At 35.5% G+C, this 18,822-nt stretch overlaps 1 protein-coding gene across 3 annotated transcripts; it reads left to right on the top strand.

The window, feature by feature from the left end:
- Window positions 1-825: 825 nt before the first annotated feature.
- On the top strand, window positions 826-13,766 carry TRMT10B (tRNA methyltransferase 10B). 3 transcript variants are annotated; one of them, XM_051995896.1, is made up of 10 exons: window positions 826-1,008; window positions 2,745-2,833; window positions 3,625-3,830; window positions 4,888-4,996; window positions 5,522-5,646; window positions 8,095-8,247; window positions 9,503-9,581; window positions 10,447-10,514; window positions 12,246-12,369; window positions 13,374-13,766. In XM_051995896.1, exons 1-10 carry the CDS (start codon window positions 878-880, stop codon window positions 13,478-13,480), a joined length of 1,191 nt encoding a protein of 396 aa, XP_051851856.1. In that variant the 5' UTR covers window positions 826-877; the 3' UTR covers window positions 13,481-13,766. The 3 variants fall into 3 exon arrangements, with proteins under 3 accessions (XP_051851856.1, XP_051851868.1, XP_051851861.1); XM_051995901.1 differs by lacking the exon at window positions 2,745-2,833 and having other exon boundaries at window positions 917-1,008; XM_051995908.1 differs by lacking the exons at window positions 2,745-2,833; window positions 3,625-3,830 and having other exon boundaries at window positions 914-1,008.
- Window positions 13,767-18,822: the final 5,056 nt, after the last annotated feature.

The raw sequence follows: 18,822 nt of genomic DNA, 5'->3' as shown, positions 1-18,822 counted from the left end.
CTTCCACCATACACCCCACCTTCATACTCTGTGATTCAGTGACACTGACCTTACTGTTCCTCAAATGACACACTTCATCTCCGGAAGAGGGACGTTGTCACTGGTTATTCCTCAGGTCTGGAATTCTCTTACTCCTCATTTCTGCCTCCTGGCTTTCTGGTCAAGTCCCAGTCCAAATCTTGCCTTCTCCAAGAAGCCCTTCTCCACCCCCCCTTTATTCTAGTGCATTGCCTCTGTCACTTGTTTGCAATTTATTCTGTATCTAGCTTGTGAACATTTTTTTTTTTTTTTGAATATTGTCTTCCCCATTAGATTGAGTTCCTTGAGGGCAGACTGTCTTAAACCTTTCCCCCCTCCCCCCCATCTACAGAGTTGAGCACATTGCCTGGCACACAGTGGGTGCTTAATGAATGCTTGTTGCTACTACTTACGATGTGGGGAGGGACCCAATACTACGCAGGTTTTAAATAAAGCAACAAGCCTGTGTGATTTGAATTTGCTCCCTTCCTCATTACGTACCTCTGTACTGCTTCCTTGTCTTTGATGGTTAAATGCATTTTTAATGTTTAATGATAGTTTTAAATGATTGTATGTTAAAGACTTTAGGAAAGAAACATTTTCTCTAGGAACAAAATTCGTCCCTTGTAAATGAGAAGAATAATCTCTAAAGCCATTTTAAAATACCGCTCAATCACCATCCAATTCTAGAGCTATGTTTGTTTGCTATTTTACCCAGTAAGAGAAAATATAACAAACACGTATTGAACTACAACTCCCAGAATGCGCATCACAGGAGGCGCTCAGGGGCCGGAAGCTACGTAAGAGGGAGAATGGGTGGAGGGAGGTATGATGATGATTTAACTGCTGCTGAAACCATATGTTTGGTTTTGTAGTAAGGACCATACATTGTGGAGGTTTTTGTGTCCCAGGGCTTACAGGGAGGTTTCGTATTTCTTGCGGAAGCCCGAGAAGACTGGATGTCAAGGCTACCTTCCGGTGCTATCTTAGGTAAGATAAAGGTGGGAATTAAGGGAAGTGGGCAGGGCTAAAGAGCGGATAGGGGGCGGGGCTAAGGTGAGTCTCCCCGGAGTTTGGCGCCTCCTGCTGGTGTTTGCGTTTCATGGACGTTGGGGGGAGTTTTCATTTTGGTAGGTCACATGGCCCGGTCTTTGCTCCCTGGAAGCTTGTGCTCAAGGCTGCTAGATTGAATTAGACCATTCACCGCTGGAGACTTTTCCCCCTCATACACACACACAAATGCACATATACGCACATGTATGCGTATATATGTGTATGTATTTGTGTACCATGTAGATGTATATGTACACATGCATGTATGTATACATAAACATTTCTGTGTTAAAACAGACATTGAGGGAATATATACACACATATATATGTAAAAATATGTTTCAAAATTAAATTTTATTGAAACGTGTTTCTTCATGATCCGAGTTTCTCAGTAGTTTCTCCCCCATCTTTTCTCAGAGAGACTTCTTATGTAACAAATAATATTTATTCAGAAAGAAAAAAGAAGAGAAAAAATGAGCAAAACTGATCATCACATCAAAAAAAAAAAAAAAATCTCCAAAATATCACCACCGTGAACCTCTCACCTTTGCAAAGGAGTGGGATCTATCTGTTCAGGGATATATTTATTCTGTATAATTTTGCTCCTTTTAATTTTTTTTTTTTTTTTTGGTTTTTGCCATTTATTTTGAATTATTTGTCTTCTTAAAACCTGTCTCAAGAAGGGAAAAGGTAGGCAGGAGCAGTGAGGCTGGCTTTCCTAGTGTAATGGACTTTCATCATAACCAGCTAACCCCAAGGGAGAAAGAAAAACAGAAAAGAAGGGGGGGCAGCAATATGAGGGGGCAGGTGTATGCCAGAGGTAAGTGCCTAAAGTGGCAGAGAAAGAGTTTACTTACATACATGTAGTCTGTAGATGTAGATGTATTTATATATGTGTGTGTATAGCTAGATAGGAACATAGATATTAGTATTTAAAGTTCCTCCTTTTAGAGATGGGGATTATTTATGTGGAATATTGCAGGCTTGTTGGTAAATCTATTGGTTAGTTCTGTTGAATTTCCCTCCCCACCCCCTTTAAAATGTTTTTTGTTACAAGAGGTTGCTCTTTGGGAAGAGGATGGATATATTAGGAAATGAAGTGAGACCCTTTCAAAAATAAGAATATATGCATCATTTAGTGTTCAGTAGTCAGGTTTTTGACAAGTTTGTTACTGCTTATTTTTTACAATGTATACCTACAGTATGTTCTTTGGTTGGCTGTGTTCACAAAATAATCTGGACATATGAAAGAATGAAAAAAAAGAAGGAAGGAAGGAAGGAAGAGAGGGAGGGAAGGAGGGAGGAAGGAAGGAAGGAAGGAAAGAAGAAAGGAAGAAAGGAAGGAAAGAGGGAAGGAGAGAAAGAGGAAAGTAAGAAGGGAGGGATGAGGGATGGAAGAATTTATTAAGCAATTACATATGTGCTAAGCACTGGGCACATACAAAGAAAAAAGTTATTTCCTATTCTCAAGGAGCTCGCATTTTAATAGAGGACAGACACCACACTTAGGGAAGGTTTCAGCTAAATGGCAAATGGAAACATGCCATGATACTTAGCATACAGCAGCAAAGTCTCTTCTTTCATGTTGTTTCCACTGATAAAAATCATATCATTTTCTCATGTTAAACCATTTGACAGGGTCAAAAATGAGCAGTAAGAACTTTCTTTCCTAGGTCTTCAGTAGTGGATGTTGCCCACGCAGAAGCAGTTGCAAGCCTCCATCTTGGCAGGGGTTATTTATTCCCCAGGATCGTGGCTGAGGGTAATTAAGTTGGGAACAATGCTGTTGCCAAGGGTTTTGGGTTCAAAGTTCTGTTCTTCCTCCATCAGCGTCTGAGGGGAGATGGTGGTCAAGGTGGCAGTGGTGATGATTGGATTGATACATGCTGTCTGCCGTCTCTCAGGGTGCCCTTCTGCTTCTGGGCTGGCTGGCTTGCCCTGGGGCTGGCAAGTGGTTGGTATTTGATGGATTTGACTGGCCTCCTCTCCAGTTCCAGCTGACCTGGAAACAGAACTAAAGGGTTTGGGGGAAGGGCAAGGTGGTGGTCCTCTGTAGTGTAGTAGACAGAGTGCCAGGCCTGGAACTATGAAGACCTGAGTTCAGATCATGTTTTGGACACTTATTAGTCATGTAATCCTGAGCAAGTTACTTAACTTGTTTGCCTTAGTTTTCTCATCTGTAAAATGGAGATAATGACACCATCTACCTCCAAGAATTGTGAGGATTCAATGAAAAAATAAATATAAAGTACTTAATGTAGTGCCTGGCACATAGTAAATGCTATTTAAATATTAGCCATATAAGTATAACTTCTGCAGCACTAGTTCCTGATTGGACTGGAAACAGATCTGGTGGTTTGGGCTGCATTTGTCAGGATACGGAGTCCTCGTAAGGATTTAACTTGCTTGACGTGTACTGTCTCCTGTTTTTCCCTCCCTCAGAGTGCCTTGTTGCTTCAGCTAGGCTGGTTGGTACAGAAATTAAATACCAGTTTCAATGATTTTATGCAATGTCTTGAAAATTGTTTTCTTTCTGAAAACTGTATTCTATAGAAAATGCAAGAAGCATGATTAAGGATATGGAGCACAAACTGGAAGGATCTTCCCCTCAAGCTGAATCCTGCTTGCTAAACAGGCAAGAATTCAGCCTGGAGCATGGAGATGAAGAACTGGCCTTTGAAAGCTTCCAGCTTTTGCAGATTGATACTGAGGTTGAGAGTGCAAGAACCTTGCAGATGGATGGAGAGATGTGGTGTTCGGTATGTACAGTGCCTAGTACTGAACTTTTTAGAAATAAAAAGGTCAAGCAAAAACACCCCTTCTCCAAAGAGAGAGGGAATACTTGTAGATGAACAGAGGAATGTCCATTTGATTGATGTTACCAGATAGTTCCATTTGTATGAAGGAAAAAAGAAATCTTTTGGATGAGGAAAACTGAACAGACACAGTGGGATATACTAGAAGGAATCTTAGACTAAAAAGTCTGGAAAAAGTGCATTTCAGCTTTACCATTTTCATATTGGAGACAGAATCTGCCTCATCTACCTCTCATAAGTTGTGAAGCTGATAGTTGATAATCATTAGACATTAAAACTCCTACTATGTGCAAGACAGTGCGCTGAGCTTTGGGCATACTAAAAAAGGCAAAAGACATTCATTACTCTTGAGCTCACAGTTGAATGGGGGAGATAACATGCAAATAACTAGACACAAGCTATAAATAGGATAAATCAGTGAGATCATCTGCAAATCTGGAGTTGTTGATATTTCTCTCTGAAATCTTAATTCTGATTTTTTTACTTTTTGATTTATCCAGCCTGGCATTTCCCATGATGTACTTTGCTTATAAGCTAAATAAATAAGGTGATAACATACAGCCTTATTGTATGTTTTGCAAACTTTTTTTTTTTTTTTTTTGGCAATTAAAGGTAAATGACTTGGCTAGGGTCATACAGCTAGTAAGTATGAATCTGAGTTTGAACTCAGATCCTCTTGACTCTAGGACCACTATCCATTGCACCACCTCGCTGCCCCTCTTTTTCCAATCTTAAACCAATCCATGTTCCATGTTCGTTTATAACTCTCGCTTCTTCCACATACAGTTTCCTTAGGAGTAGTATAATTTGTTTGCTACTCCCATTTCATATTTCAATTTGAAATGTTGAAATTTTAAATATTTGAAATTTTGATTTTTAAATATTTAAGTTTAACATTGAAATGTTAAGGAACTTTTATTATCTCTAAACTTTAATAGTTATAACTTTGAATTTTTTATGCTTATGAGGTTTTCAAAATTTTTTTTCTGGATAACATAAGAAAAATGTCTTGCGGAAACAGAGGCACTGGGAAAAAATAGTTGCAGCAAAGAAGAGTAAAAGAAAACAGGAAAGAGAGAGAAGAAAAGCACAGCGAACAGAAAATGCAGGTACCAACAAACCTTGTTGTAGATATGCTGAGGTATTCTTTTTTTTTCTTTTAATTTATCTTATTTTTTAAAAAAATAAGAAAAAATAGAAAAGGAATACAAAACAAAATAAAACTGAGGTTTTCTTTTAATTAAGTATCTGGGCTGGTGACCTTCCCAGGTTTAGTTAGATGATAAACATTGTAAATGAGTAAAAATATAGATAGTCCACATGAATTTGTGCCTACTCTCCCTGTTTTATTCCTCTTTTTGTGATAAGTAGAAAAGAAATAGGAGCAAAGCATCAACTTAGCTTTATCAGTTATAGATTAAAATGTCTTGTCCAGTGAGTATCTTTGTTTTTATACCCTAAAACTAACAAAGACTCATACCCATGTTTCTCTTGATTATCTTTTCTTGAACTTAAAGTTTCGTTTCATACATATTGAAAGTACTTAGTTGAAAGGGAAATGGAGCCAGATTTTCCTTGTTAAATTGTCTTCAATGATGTGGACATTTTGCCCTCTCTTTATGGTTGTGTCTCAGGTATGAGCCCTCAGCAGAGCAAACGAGTTTTGAAAGCCATGACCAAAGAGAGACTTTTGGCAGCCAAAAGTTCAGGACCCAAAATTTGCATAGATTTGAGTATGACAGATCGAATGACTAAAAAGGTAATGTGGGCCCTATATTAAAATTAACTTTGTAATTTTTACTTGTGGTGTGGATAATACAAGAGGAGTGAGAAATTTTTTTCTTTAGGTTTTGATTGAATATAGCTAGTTTGAAAATTGAATGAAAAAATTTGAAAACAAATAAGTACAAGCTGGTTTGGGGAGGAAAGATAAATGGTGCTTTTCACATTGCATTCAGATATACTATTCCTACATGAATAAATGAATGAGTTCTAAGGTTGAACAATAGGGAAGAACCTTTATAAGGCATTAGTGGATGCAATTGATGAAACCATAAATATATAGGAAAAAACCAAAAGAATGGAAGATTGAAAATTAACATATAAAATACTACTTGATAATTGTAGCCATCTTATCATAACTTTTTAAAATTGACATTCACAACCAAAATTAATAAAGAAATATTTCAGTAATTCTTTGGGGTAAGTATATCCCCATTTCACAGCACTCCCCCAGAATGATTAAGTAAATTGCTCAAGTTCATGCAGCTAGTAAGTGTCAAACTTAGGGCTTAACCCTAGGTCTTTCTAACTTATTCAAAATATATTCAAAAATATTAAGATAGGTGATATGTGGAGTGTTAATACACTTTTTAAAGTAAGGAAAAGGCTAGAAAAATGCCCTTTGTTCTCATACAAAAATTATGGGAAAATTTAACCACCAAAACTTATGCTATGAGAAAAGTTAGCATGATAATTTTAGAGAATAAGAATTAGTCCAAAATTCAAAGATCTGAAATTATGTAATCATTAAATCTTTATCTAAGCCTAGAACCAACAGCAAATATTAGAATTTCAGGAACTTCTGTTCTTGTTAAATTTGTAGTTCTAATATACTACTTTCTATAGAAAGTCTTTTCCAATTTCTCTTAATTCTATAGTCATTTCTTATTATTTATAGATTCTATATTTGCAAATTCTTCTACTCTCTAAAATTTCTCTGAAACTCTAAAACCAATACCATGGCACTTTATGGATGTTTGCAGACATATGCAGAGCAGCAGAAAATTTGAGTAGCCAATGAGTATTGGCTGAGGCTAAACAAGGAAGGCCTTCTTTCAAGCTCTCATGCTGTAAACAAGTATCCTTTTCAGAGTTTCTTTAATGCCATGCTTTTTGCGTTTCTGTGCATTTTGTTGGTTTTAAATGGCCCCCAAGTGTAGTGCAGATGTGCTGTAGTGTTCCTGAGGGCATGAAAGCTGTGATGTGCCTTATGGAGAAAATACATAGGTTAAATGAGTATTGTTCAGGTATGAACTAATCAATCAAACAATATGGTACATCCTGAAAACTAGAAAGGAAAATCACCAATATGCATGTGAGGTCACTTCAGAAAATACTATGACAACCACAGGCTCAAAGAAATCTCACTCTGCTTTTCTTCTGGTAACTGTAGTTCAGTAGAAATGAATTGAGGAAGCTTGGTACAATATAAAGAGTGAGAAATTTAGAGCCAGAAGATTCAGGTTTGTAGCTCAGCAATGCTATAACTTGAGGCAAGTCATAGAGTCTTTGGGCATTAGTTTCCCTAGGTAATAAAATAAGCAGGTGATCTCCCTATGAATGGCAGTTCCTTGAGGGCAAAGACTGTGCCATCTTTATAAAAGCTAAGCATCGCGCCTTGCATGGTAGGTGCTTGCTGAATTGAATTCTTGGAGAACTACACGGAAGGGCATTCCAGGTGGAGGGAACAGGCAAGTTCTCAACCTTCCTGGTAAGGTGGTGTCTCTAACCAAGTGCTAACAATGCCTCTTTGGGCCTAGTTTCTTTGAAATGCGGCTCATGTTTCTTGGAAATATGACTCAACTACTTCGTAGAAATGTCAAAAAGATCAGTAACACATCTTTAAAGAACTCAAACCTGAATTCCTTGGATGAAAAGAGCCCTAAAAGTGCAGTTTTTTTCCCTAACTAGATGTATTTATTTATTTATAAATAACATTACTGAAATTATGTAATCATTAAATCTTTATCTAAGCCTAGAACCAACAGCAAATATTAGAATTTCAGGAACTTCTGTTCTTGTTAAATTTGTAGTTCTAATATACTACTTTCTATAGAAAGTCTTTTCCAATTTCTCTTAATTCTGTAGTCATTTCTTATTATTTATAGATTCTATATTTGCAAATTCTTCTACTCTCTAAAATTTCTCTGAAACTCTAAAACCAATACCATGGCACTTTATGGACGTTTGCAGACATGTGCAGAGCAGCAGAAAATTTGAAGCAGCAGAAAATTTGAGTAGCCAATGAGTATTGGCTGAGGCTAAACAAGGAAGGCCTTCTTTCAAGCTCTCATGCTGTAAACAAGTGTCCTTTTCAGAGTTTCTTTAATGCCATGCTTTTTGCGTTTCTGTGCATTTTGTTGGTTTATAAATAACATAGTAAAGTAACATTTATGCACTGGGAAATATTATCATCTCTTTGAAGGAATTAAGCCGATTGGCTGCGCAGATCCGAAGGTTGTATGGTTCAAATAAAAAAGCCAAGAAGCCATTCTGGATCTGCCTCACTGGATTTGCAACTGATAGCCCTTTATATGAAGAGTGTTTAAGAATGAATGATGGATTCTCTAACTATCTTGTAAGTTTCTTCATGGAAATTTTCTTTTTCAGAAACAATTGTATTCATAGCTTCTGTTTTTTACATCATATTCATTTCCATACATGTCCTTTCCTCCTCCGTAACCCAGCAAACCATATAAAAAAGACAATGGAAGTGTTTCAGCAAAGCCAAATATTAGTCTGATAGAAAATAGGATATTTCATATCCATTGTCTTTCACCTTCACAAAGAAGACAAGTATATTTTCTCATCTTTTCAGCAGATCCAAGCTCTGGATCTTTATAATTAACATACATAGCATTCAGACTTGATTTTTGTTCTTCTTACATTATTGTGTCAAGCTATTCTGCTAAGGCTCCACCTACCATCTTTCTATCCCAGGGCCTGACCATCACTCCTGTATATGGCTTTCTTCCCAGTAGTATGGAGGTTCCTTGAGGACAGAGACTTTGCTTTTTTTGTATGTTTCTAGCATGTCACCCAGTAAACATTTAAAAATAGTAAACATTTGAAAAATATTTTTTCATTCATTCAATTTATTTTACATATGTATATGTATATATGTGTATATATATGTATATATGAATTGTTTTCATATAAAGTGTTTTCCAGAGTACTCTGAGAAATTGATTTTGGGATGTTGGTGAATTAAATACTTGGAACAATCTTTAAAAATTATTTCAGATTTGGTTTTAGGTAAATATGAAACTTATTATCTCATAATTATTGCAAGTGGAGGATAGATTTGATATTCATCAGCCCTCAACATTTTCTTAACATATGTTCATTGTTTCCACTGTTTTTGGTAACTTAACAAAATGCTTGATTCAAGAAGGTATTTTGAAATTTTGTTTAATTTAGGACCTGAAGGAAGTAACATTAAGATTTTGTCCTTAAATTTATAGCTTTTCTCTTATTTGTAGCAATATATAATTAAGAAGCTTGAATCTAGAGTAAAGAGAAAAACTCTTTGGGAATTGAGAAGACAGAGAAGAAAAGGCTTTAATAAGAAATAGTTTGCTTTGGTTAATTCATTTCAGGTTTGACTAGGAGTCAGAAATCCTGGATTCTTCTCCCAGCTCTTAGGCAAGACACTTAACTTGAGATTACCTAATATAAAGAATCCCACATGAGTAATTATCACCTTTGCCAAATCACCTTATAAAAAAATTTCCCTCTTTATTTACTTATAACCCTAGACTTGTGGTAGAAAAGTATGACTTCACTGTTGTCTTTGAACTGATAACACATTTAAAAATCTTGCATTTTTTCAGATGGATACAACAGAAGAAGACTATCTTGATTTATTTCCTTTGGAAAGCCTTGTGTACTTAACACCTGATTCAGAGCATGGTATGTACTTCATTTGTGTTAAGGTTCCCCAACCAGTGCATGTGATGGATTATGCTATAATGACTTGCCACATTTCTTTTTCACAAATTGAGATGAATGGAGAAGGCAAGTGGTAGACATGATAGTAACAAGCCATTAATTGCAGCTTTCCTGCACTGATCTCCTACACACTTCAGAATGATGGTTTTCAGTATACACTTTCTGAATCGTAACTTGTCGGCCTTGAACTAAGCCAGCCGAGTATGTCAAAAAGGAGCAGTCAGAAAGTGATGATTCTCAGTGTTTCATGAATCACCCAGAAACATCAGTAAATTGAATCTCTTAGGAGAAAGTTTAAAAGCACCTCAGTTTTCACACTGGGGACCAAAGGCAGGATTTTCAGGAAAGCCAATTTAATTTCAAGATAAAGAACTTTAAAAGCAATAGAGTGGCCCAGCAGTAGAATGGTTTCCTCTATTGGGCAATGTTGTCATATTTAAGCAGATTCTCACAGATGCTGTAAAAGGCATTGCTGCATTGAGTCAGAGGTTGGACTGAGTGAACTCTTACATTCCCTTCCAAGCTAAGTGCATGTGATGTAAAGTTGGGTTAAATCAATATCTTACTTAGCAACAGGTAGCTATCTTGAAAAATTTATCCATATTGGTTTTTCTGCTACTAAATGTTGTGAATTGTTCTGTTTAAAAATTATCCTGTAAGATTGCTTGCTTTCTTAGGGAAATGGGAAAGAGAAAAAATTTGGAACATAGTCTTTCAAAAACTAATGTTGAAAACTATCTTTTTGTGTATTTGGAAAAATAAAATGCTAATGAAAAAAATTATTCTGTGAATTTGACCTAAATTAATTACTTTATTTTATTGATAGCACTTGAAGATATTGATTTGGATAAGGTTTATATCATTGGTGGACTTGTGGATGAAAGCATTCAAAAGGTGAGTGGACATTCTAAGATATGAACTGGTATTTCTCAAACTAACCTTTGCAAGTCTTCAGCCTCGCAAAAGGTCTGAAGAATTAGTTTAGAGTGTTGTTTAGTGGTGTAGTTCAGTCATTTTTTGGTCATGTCTAACTCTTTGGAACCCCTCTTTTTTTTCCTTAGCAAAGATACTACTGTGGTTTGTCATTTTCTTCTTCAGCTTTTTTCTTTGCTGTTGTTAAATATGGTAAAAATATATAATCCAATATATGTATACATATTTATACGTTATCTTGATCAGATCAAATCAGATCAAAAAGGGAAAAAAATGAGAAAGAAAACAAAATTCAGCTTAAGTGGTGAAGAAACCAAGGCAATAGGATTAAGTGACTTGTCCAGTGTCACATAGCTAGTGTCTGAAGCCAGATTTCAACTCAGAAGATGAATTTTCTGACTGCAGGCCTATCCCTGTACTAACTGTGCCACCTGATTTTAGAGTAAGAAACAAAAGTATTTCTTGCCATAACTGAACACTTCTCTAGACAATTCTGTCATCCACTTGTCAGGGATAGTGTCAGAAATCCTAAGTCTACCTGTTCAGACCTTGAATCAGGTGGGTGGTATGTCAAAATAGCAAAAACAGACTCATTTTTTTCCACCAGCTTTTACTTTCAAAAGTACTTCCATGTGTAAGGACAGTACTGCATTTTACTAAAGCTGGCTTTTAAAAAATTCTTATAATTTATCAAGAAATAGAATATCAAAACAAAACATTTCCCTATTTTTTTTTTCCCATCTTTGGAAACAATTGCCAGGTCCCTTTCCAAATGTAACTTCCACACATATAGAAATCAAAATTTTGAAGTCTTTTAAAATTCTTTTTTAATGGGATTTTATTGACATACTTAGGAGGATTCAGGGACATTAAAGCTTGAATGCTACATAGTTTTTCCTTTTGGTGGCATTTTTAGATAATATGATTAGGCTTCTTGCAGAATATTTGATCACTAAAGGGAATTACTATTTTCTCACATCATTAATATTAGTTTTATTTGAGGAATACAACATTCAAACACAGTCTGTAATCTTGTTTATTACTTTAAAATGTGTAGCTTTTACAAGTTGCCTTTGCTTCTCACCTCAGCAATATATAAGCAAGCACATGGAATAAAGATTTATATAAAGCTTCCTGCCCTGTGCTACACACTTCTTCCATGGTTGTACATCCCTCATTTTGGCATTTCAGATTCTAAACAATAATAGTGTGGGAAGAAAAGAACTCTTCAATATGGAATCTTATTTTTATTTTAAATTAGCAGGGAACTGACACTGGGTTGTAAATTCCTTCAAAGTAGGGATTTACTGTATTATGTGTGTGTATACATGCAAGTTAAAATTGTGCACAATATAAGAATAAATTGGTCCTGAATTAAGCCAGGAGGGTTTCTTATGAGCTTGAGCTTTAGTGCATGGATTTTTCAACATGTATTTTGGCAGCTGAGAAGCTTGTTATCTTTTTTGTATTTCCCATTAGTGTTCCAGGTAGCTGAGGTTATCACATTACTGGCCTCCAAATTAACAAGGTATTTCCACTGGATATGGAAATAAAAATAAATTCAACTCTTTCTTACATTTGACAAATGTTAATATGGTATTTTTTGTTATTTCCAGAATCTTTAGCATTTCTGATATCAGTTACTTATGACTTAATATGACACATTTAAATTACATGATTCATGATTTATAGAAACTGACATATCAGAAGGCTCAAGAAAACTTAATTCAAACTGCCCGCTTGCCAATCCAGGAGTATATGGTTAAAAATGCCAATGCCAAGAACTACCATTCAGAGATACTGGCAATCAATCAAGGTGATTACTCTTTTTTTAAACTTTTATAATAATTTTTAAGTTCAGACAAAGATTCCCTATAGCATTAATGGAGTGTCATATATTCTGAAATTAGTCTGAAAATAGTTCTATCAGAGCATAGTAAGAGTGCTTAACTTTAACACCCTAGGTGTCTGACCTTATCAAAGAATGAGTTCTTACACAAAAATGAATTTTTCCATTTAACCATAATTTAACTCTCATTCTTTTTTTTCATTTTAACCCTGACTATTGGAATCTTTGAAGAATATGTCATATAATTCTTTGCCTTCTTAAGTAAATAATAGTGAACATAAATTCTTTTGATGATTTAGTATCATCATTATAAATATCAGTTATTGTACCAGACTAGAATGTAGTGACACTCCTGAGCTGTATGGAGTTGCTTGAATGTACATAGATTTTCCATATTACTGTGCTTTTATGTCCCCTCCCTGTCACTCCTTTCTGCCTAAAATGTACCTGCTAGTTTCACAGTTCACCCTTTAATTCACATATATGTTATAATCTCAGAAAGGAGATGAGTAAGCTTGTTAAAATTTCCTCTAAAGTAAGAATAATGAAGGGGCTCTTCTCTGAGTTAAGTAGGCTGACCACAGACTGTGGGCTTTTTAACCATTTCTTTAGACTGTTTGGGGCCTCTTCTGTTTTTGCCCTCATATCTGCCTGTATTTTACCTAATTCAGTTTTCTAGGGAAGTGAAATGTCATTATACTATGTTTGGAGAGTGTTGATTTTGTTTTCTCTATGCATTCTGCTTTTTGATGTTAATCAAGAGCAATTCATTCCTTTTATGATTATTATCTGCATGCAAAAAATTAAAGCCCAATAGGTGTATCTTGTGGGGGGGACCCTTCAAGTAACACATTGCTCAGACTGAGGGAATAATAAAAAAAATAAATCCCAGAAAATTATGCTTTCTCTCTGAAATCAATCATCTCTCCTCTCTTTGTTGTCAGTTAAGTTTATTCTCTGGTTTTTAACAGTGTTTGATATCCTGTCAACATATGTGGAGACTCAAAATTGGCCTGAAGCACTGAAAACAGGAGTTTCTCTTGGAAAAGGTTATGTTATTCCAAATACAGTGGAATGAAAGATGGTATATCTTTTATGAGATGATGTCAGAGATTTTTTTTTTCTTCTTTTAATAATGGCTGGGGAGGAGTTATCCTTAACCAGATTTATGATTAAAGTCTGGTCTGAAGTTCTTACTTATACAGGTAAAATTGAGTCATGGTACTTTTTTTTTTTGTTATTGTACTTTTAAAAGTATTTTTTTAATACTTCAAATATAGATAGATAGAAACAGACTTTTCTGTTTTGTATTTGTGTCTTCAAGGCCCTCTTGGGCATTAATAAATGCTTGTCAAATTCCAAAAGACTGATGATTGAAAATTCTGTCCATAGCCTGAGAAAGAAATGATTTACTTTCATTAAATTTCACTCCTCAGGGGAAAAAAAAAAGGGATATTAAAAATCGTCTTTACATGTAATGGGGGGGGAAGGGGGATCCTTTTGAATTTAAAAATACTTGTCAAATCAAATTGGATTTTTGCTTAAAATATTTATTTAAATGGTATTAAAATGTTTCCTTATTATTGACATTTGTTATTACATAAAGTTTATATTCATTTGTAAAATTTGCTTCCATAGGTGTTTGTACCACAAAAGATAACAGCTGTTAAACTAATTCTTTAAGCATCCCTGAAAGACTAAAACATTAAAAACTTTTTGTGCCAATTCAGTCTAAAGAGCCCCATAAAATCTTCTTCCTGTTCTTGTCTCTGGACTCCATTCCTTAAGAGTTCTCAAGATTTCCATCCTTTACAGTTTTCCTATGACAAAGTTTATTTACAGCTCTTATTCTTGGGAACTTCATTTGCCTATCTAGTTGATTTTTTTTTTAATTGAATTCTTGGGATTTCTCAGATTCCTGTCCATATGCATAACCTTTTAGGTGTTTGTTCAAATCTGGCCTCAGACACTGACGAACTGTGTGACTCTTGGTAAGTCACTTAACCCTGTTTGCCTCAGTTTCCTAATTTTTAAGATGAGCTGGAGAAATAGCAAACTACTTCCCAAGAAAAGCCCAAAGGGGGTCACAAAGAGTTGGGTATGACTGAAAGCCCTGAACAACAATGAATAAAAACAGATCACTTATATAAGGAGAATGATAACCAAGACCCCTCTGTCCCTGGTGGCAGGATAGACTGCCCTTCGCTGAGGAGACTTAGATCTAAGTGGGCAGTTTTGGGGCTTCCTGCCAGCTTATCCAGGAATGGATGGGAACAATCTTTTTTTTTTTTGGCTGATGCAATTGGGGTTAAGTGACTTCCCCAGCGTCACACAGCTAGAAAGTGCTAAGTGTCTGAGGCCAGATTTGGACTCAGGTCCTCCTGACTTCAGGGCTGGTTCTCTATCCACTGTGCCACCTAGCTGTCCCCCCTGAACAATCTATTTCTTGGCTGAAGAAATAAGAGACTAAGACTAAGGGAAATCTTTTTTTTTGGACAAAACCTTGGAGGAGAACTTTTTTTTTTTTAAATAACTTTTTATTGACAGAACCCTGCCAGGATAATTTTTTTACAACATTATCCCTTGCATTCACTTCTGTTTCGATTTTCCCCCTCCCTCTTTCCACCCTCTCCCCCAGATGGCAAGCAGTCCTATACATGTTAAATAGGTTATAGTATATCCTAGATACAATGTATGTATGCAGAACTGAACAAGAACTTTTTTTTCAAGCAGATACAGTTTTGTATTCAATTGTCAATAGCACTTGGACTACTTCAGCATCATCCTCCTGGGATAGCTAATGTGGTGTAGTGCATTTATAGCCCACCTGACCTGATGCCTTGGGGTTTATTTGTGAAGTGATCATTTGTTTTGCTGCACTTTGTTGTCTCTTTAAGGACTCCACAAATTGGCCCAAAGCTGCCCTGATTGCCTTTGCTAGGGCATCGCTCACAGATACTGACTTTCTCAAGATGAAGCTCTTGAGTCAAGATGCATAAAATGCCATATATAAAGAACAGAATCAGAAACCTGGCTTGTCCATGGTGCTCATCTTCTTGAGTCATGGGACTTAAGTTTGCTTTTTTATGTTTGCTAGCAACAGACTCCTTACAACTGGGCTTCAGTTCCATGAAGGGAAGAGGGGAGGGAAAGGGGAATTATTGCATCTACTAAGCGCCTGGCACTATGTAAATGCTTTATAGGGATTAAGTCATTTGATCCTCATAGCCCTGTCAGTCGGATGCTGTTATTATCCCAATTTTACAATTGAGGAAGTCATATAAACAAATTTTTTTTAAACTTTTTTTTTTGAGTTCCAAAATCTCTTCCTTCCTCTCTTCTCCCCTTCTTCAGAAGGCAAACAATTTGACATAGATTATACATATGCAATCATATAGAACATATTTCCATATTAGCCATGTTGCAAAAGAAAACTCAGGCCACCCCCTCTCCCACCCAAGAATAATAAAGTACAAAAAATATGCTTCAGCCTACATTCAGATTCCATTAATTCTTTCTCTGGATGTAGGTGGCATTTTTCTTTTTTAAAAATGTATTTATTTAAAACTAAATACAAAATAACAAAAAGAGAAAAAAAAAGACAGACCTAACATGGTCATAAAGAAATGTCTATTTAAAAAAATTAATGTAAATATGTAACCAGGGAAAAAATAATAAAAAAATAGAAAAAGGAAAAATAAAACATTGTCATGTGCCCAGTAGAGAATACATTTCCATTTTAAGAAAGCATTTATAATAGAACACATACACATGACTGTCCATCTTTGCTTTCTTGTAGGTTATTCTTTTGTTCTCTGCTATGTACTTTTCCCCTTTATTCTTCCCCCTTCCCTAAGCAAGTTACAGTTAAGTATAGATATATATCTATATACACACATACATATGCCTACACTACATATATACATACATGTGCCTTCATACATACATAGATATGCATCTAAAACATCAATATGGCTGACATATGTGGATTTCTCTCTTGATTGAATCTTTAAGTTTGACTTTGTCTGAGACCAATGATTACTAGCCCTATTTTTTTTTTCTTACAAATTCTATTCCTGATCCTTGTTATTGTGTTTGTGTGTATAGCTCTTATTTCCTATTCTAGTCTTGCTAATTACTTAATCTCCCCCTACCCATGGATCCCTTTTTTGTCTTGTCCCCTCATCCTTTCCCTCCCTCTTTATTCCATTTCCTTTAATCTACACACCTTATCCCACCCCTGTTAAGGTTAATATCCTTCGATATCCCTAGCTTATCCTATTCTCTCCCCCCTTATTTCTTTATAATAGATTTTGGAGGATACTTTACCCTTTGTGGTGTTATAGCCTTCATGATATATATATATATATACACACACACACACATACATACATACACACACACATATGTATATATTATTCCCTATTTAACTGATTCCTGACATGTTTTCAGAACTACCAGTCCTTCTTCCCTATTTAATATCTATCAGTTCTTTCTCTTTACCTCATTTTTATAGCATAATTACTATTTTTACCTTTTCCTAGAAGATTTTGCCTTTTAGAATAAGATCACACTCAACTCTGCTCCAGACTTTCCTTTGGACTACCCAATTACTGTCGATCTTAAAAAAAACATAACTGTCCTTTAATTCTTTTAAATTAGTCTTTGAAGTTAGCTCTTATATGTTAAATTATCTACTGATTTCAGTTTTAGTTCAGATTTAGTTGAAAAAAATCCTGAAAATCTGCAAGTTCACTGAATGTCCATTTTTAAAATATTTTGTTAGATATATTTTTGGCCACAGGCCCATTTCTTTTCATTGTTGATATATATAACATTCCAGGACCTGTAGTCTTTATTGTAGCTGCTGGTAAATTCTATACAATTCTAATTGTAGATCCAGCATATTTGAATTTTCTTATTTACTTGTTTCTTTTAAAATTTTCTTTTTGAGAGAGATCTTAAAGGAGGGAAAGGGATCCACATGTGCAAAAATGTTTGTGGCAGCCCTTTTTGTAGTGACAAGAAACTGGAAACTGAATGGATGCCCATCAGTTGGAGAATGGCTGAATAAATTATGGTATATTGATGTTATGGAATATTATTGTTCTGTAAGAAATGATCAGCAGGATGATTTTAGAGGAACCTGGAGAAATTTACATGACTGATGCTGAGTGAACTGAGCAGAACCAGATCATTATACATGGCAACAAGACTATGTGATGATCGATTTTGATGGATGTGGCTCTCTTCAACAGTGAGATGATTCAAACCAGTTCCAATTGTTCAGTAATGAAGAAAGCCATCTACACCCAGAGAGAGAACTGTGAGAACTGAGTGTGAACTACAACATAGCATTTTCACTCTTTCTGTTATTGTTTGCTTGCACTTTTGTTTTCCTTCTCAGTTTTTTTTTTTTCTTTCTAGATTATAATATTCTTCTCTAAAATGTAATGTTCTCTCAGAGCAAGTTTTTTGGGGGGCTTCTGGGAGCAGCCTTCCTTTCAGTTCAGTAATCACCCCAAATGCAGCCAGGAGTTAAAGTCCAAATCCTTTATTGTCACCTTCAAAGTCTCGCCTTCTTCCCTTGAGGCTCGGCTAGTTTTCTTAGAGGCCTTCCGGATTTGGTTTCAGTGTTCTCCACAGGACAGCCTGTCACCACTTCTCTGGTCTTCCCTCGTTCTTCTGGCTGAATCCTGGCGGAGGCTCTGAGAGCTTCTAGTGTGCTTGTCCTTCTGGCCCTGAGAGCTTCTTGCTTATATGCCCCACACTGACTATACACCAATAATTATATCACTAGGACACCATTATTTATTGTAGAATTAAATCCTCAATTCCACTTAGTACCTTGTTTCAAGTTCTGGCTCATAACATCTCCTTGTAGGGTTAAATCAATCATACTGAACTGTGCTAAATTAGATAACTACTGTCTCCATCAATTCCACAGACTTAGCACCTTGTTTCAAATTCTGGCCCATAACACTAAATCTAATTTTTCTTGTGTAGCAAGATAACTGTATAAAAATATATACATATATTGGATTTAACATATTTAACATTTCTGGACTATCTGCCATCTAAGGAAGGGAAAACTTGGAACAGATTTTGCAAGGGTCAATGCTGAAAAATTACCCATTTTTGTAAACAAAAAGCTATAATAAAATTTTAAAATATATATATAAAATTTTTTTCTCTTTGATTTGGGTTTTAAAATTTAGCAATAATATTCCTATGTAGGATCCCTTTTCCTTGCAGGGTCTTTTTGAAGTGGTGATTGGTTATTTATATTTTCCCTCTTGTTCTATCACTTTAGGATATTTTCTTTGACTATTTCTTGTGTTAGTTTGTTAAGGTTCTTTTTTTTGGGTCATAGTTTTCAAGTAGCCCAATTATTTGTATTTCTTTTGATTTTTTTTGGGG

The sequence above is a fragment of the Antechinus flavipes genome, chromosome 1 (genome assembly GCF_016432865.1).
Source record: "Antechinus flavipes isolate AdamAnt ecotype Samford, QLD, Australia chromosome 1, AdamAnt_v2, whole genome shotgun sequence".
In the NCBI taxonomy this organism is placed as follows: Eukaryota; Metazoa; Chordata; class Mammalia; order Dasyuromorphia; family Dasyuridae; genus Antechinus; species Antechinus flavipes.
The sequence above is the reverse complement of the archived record's forward strand: the minus strand, read 5'-3'. Positions and strand labels throughout refer to the sequence as shown.

Bases quoted from the DNA above. Each gene is read 5' to 3' on its own strand.
- TRMT10B (XM_051995896.1), top strand. From the start codon at position 878: ATGTTTGGTTTTGTAGTAAGGACCATACATTGTGGAGGTTTTTGTGTC. The intron at 2,834-3,624 runs GTAATTAAGTTG...TGTATTCTATAG, and splicing joins CCCCAGGATCGTGGCTGAGG to AAAATGCAAGAAGCATGATT. The intron at 8,248-9,502 runs GTAAGTTTCTTC...GCATTTTTTCAG, and splicing joins ATGGATTCTCTAACTATCTT to ATGGATACAACAGAAGAAGA.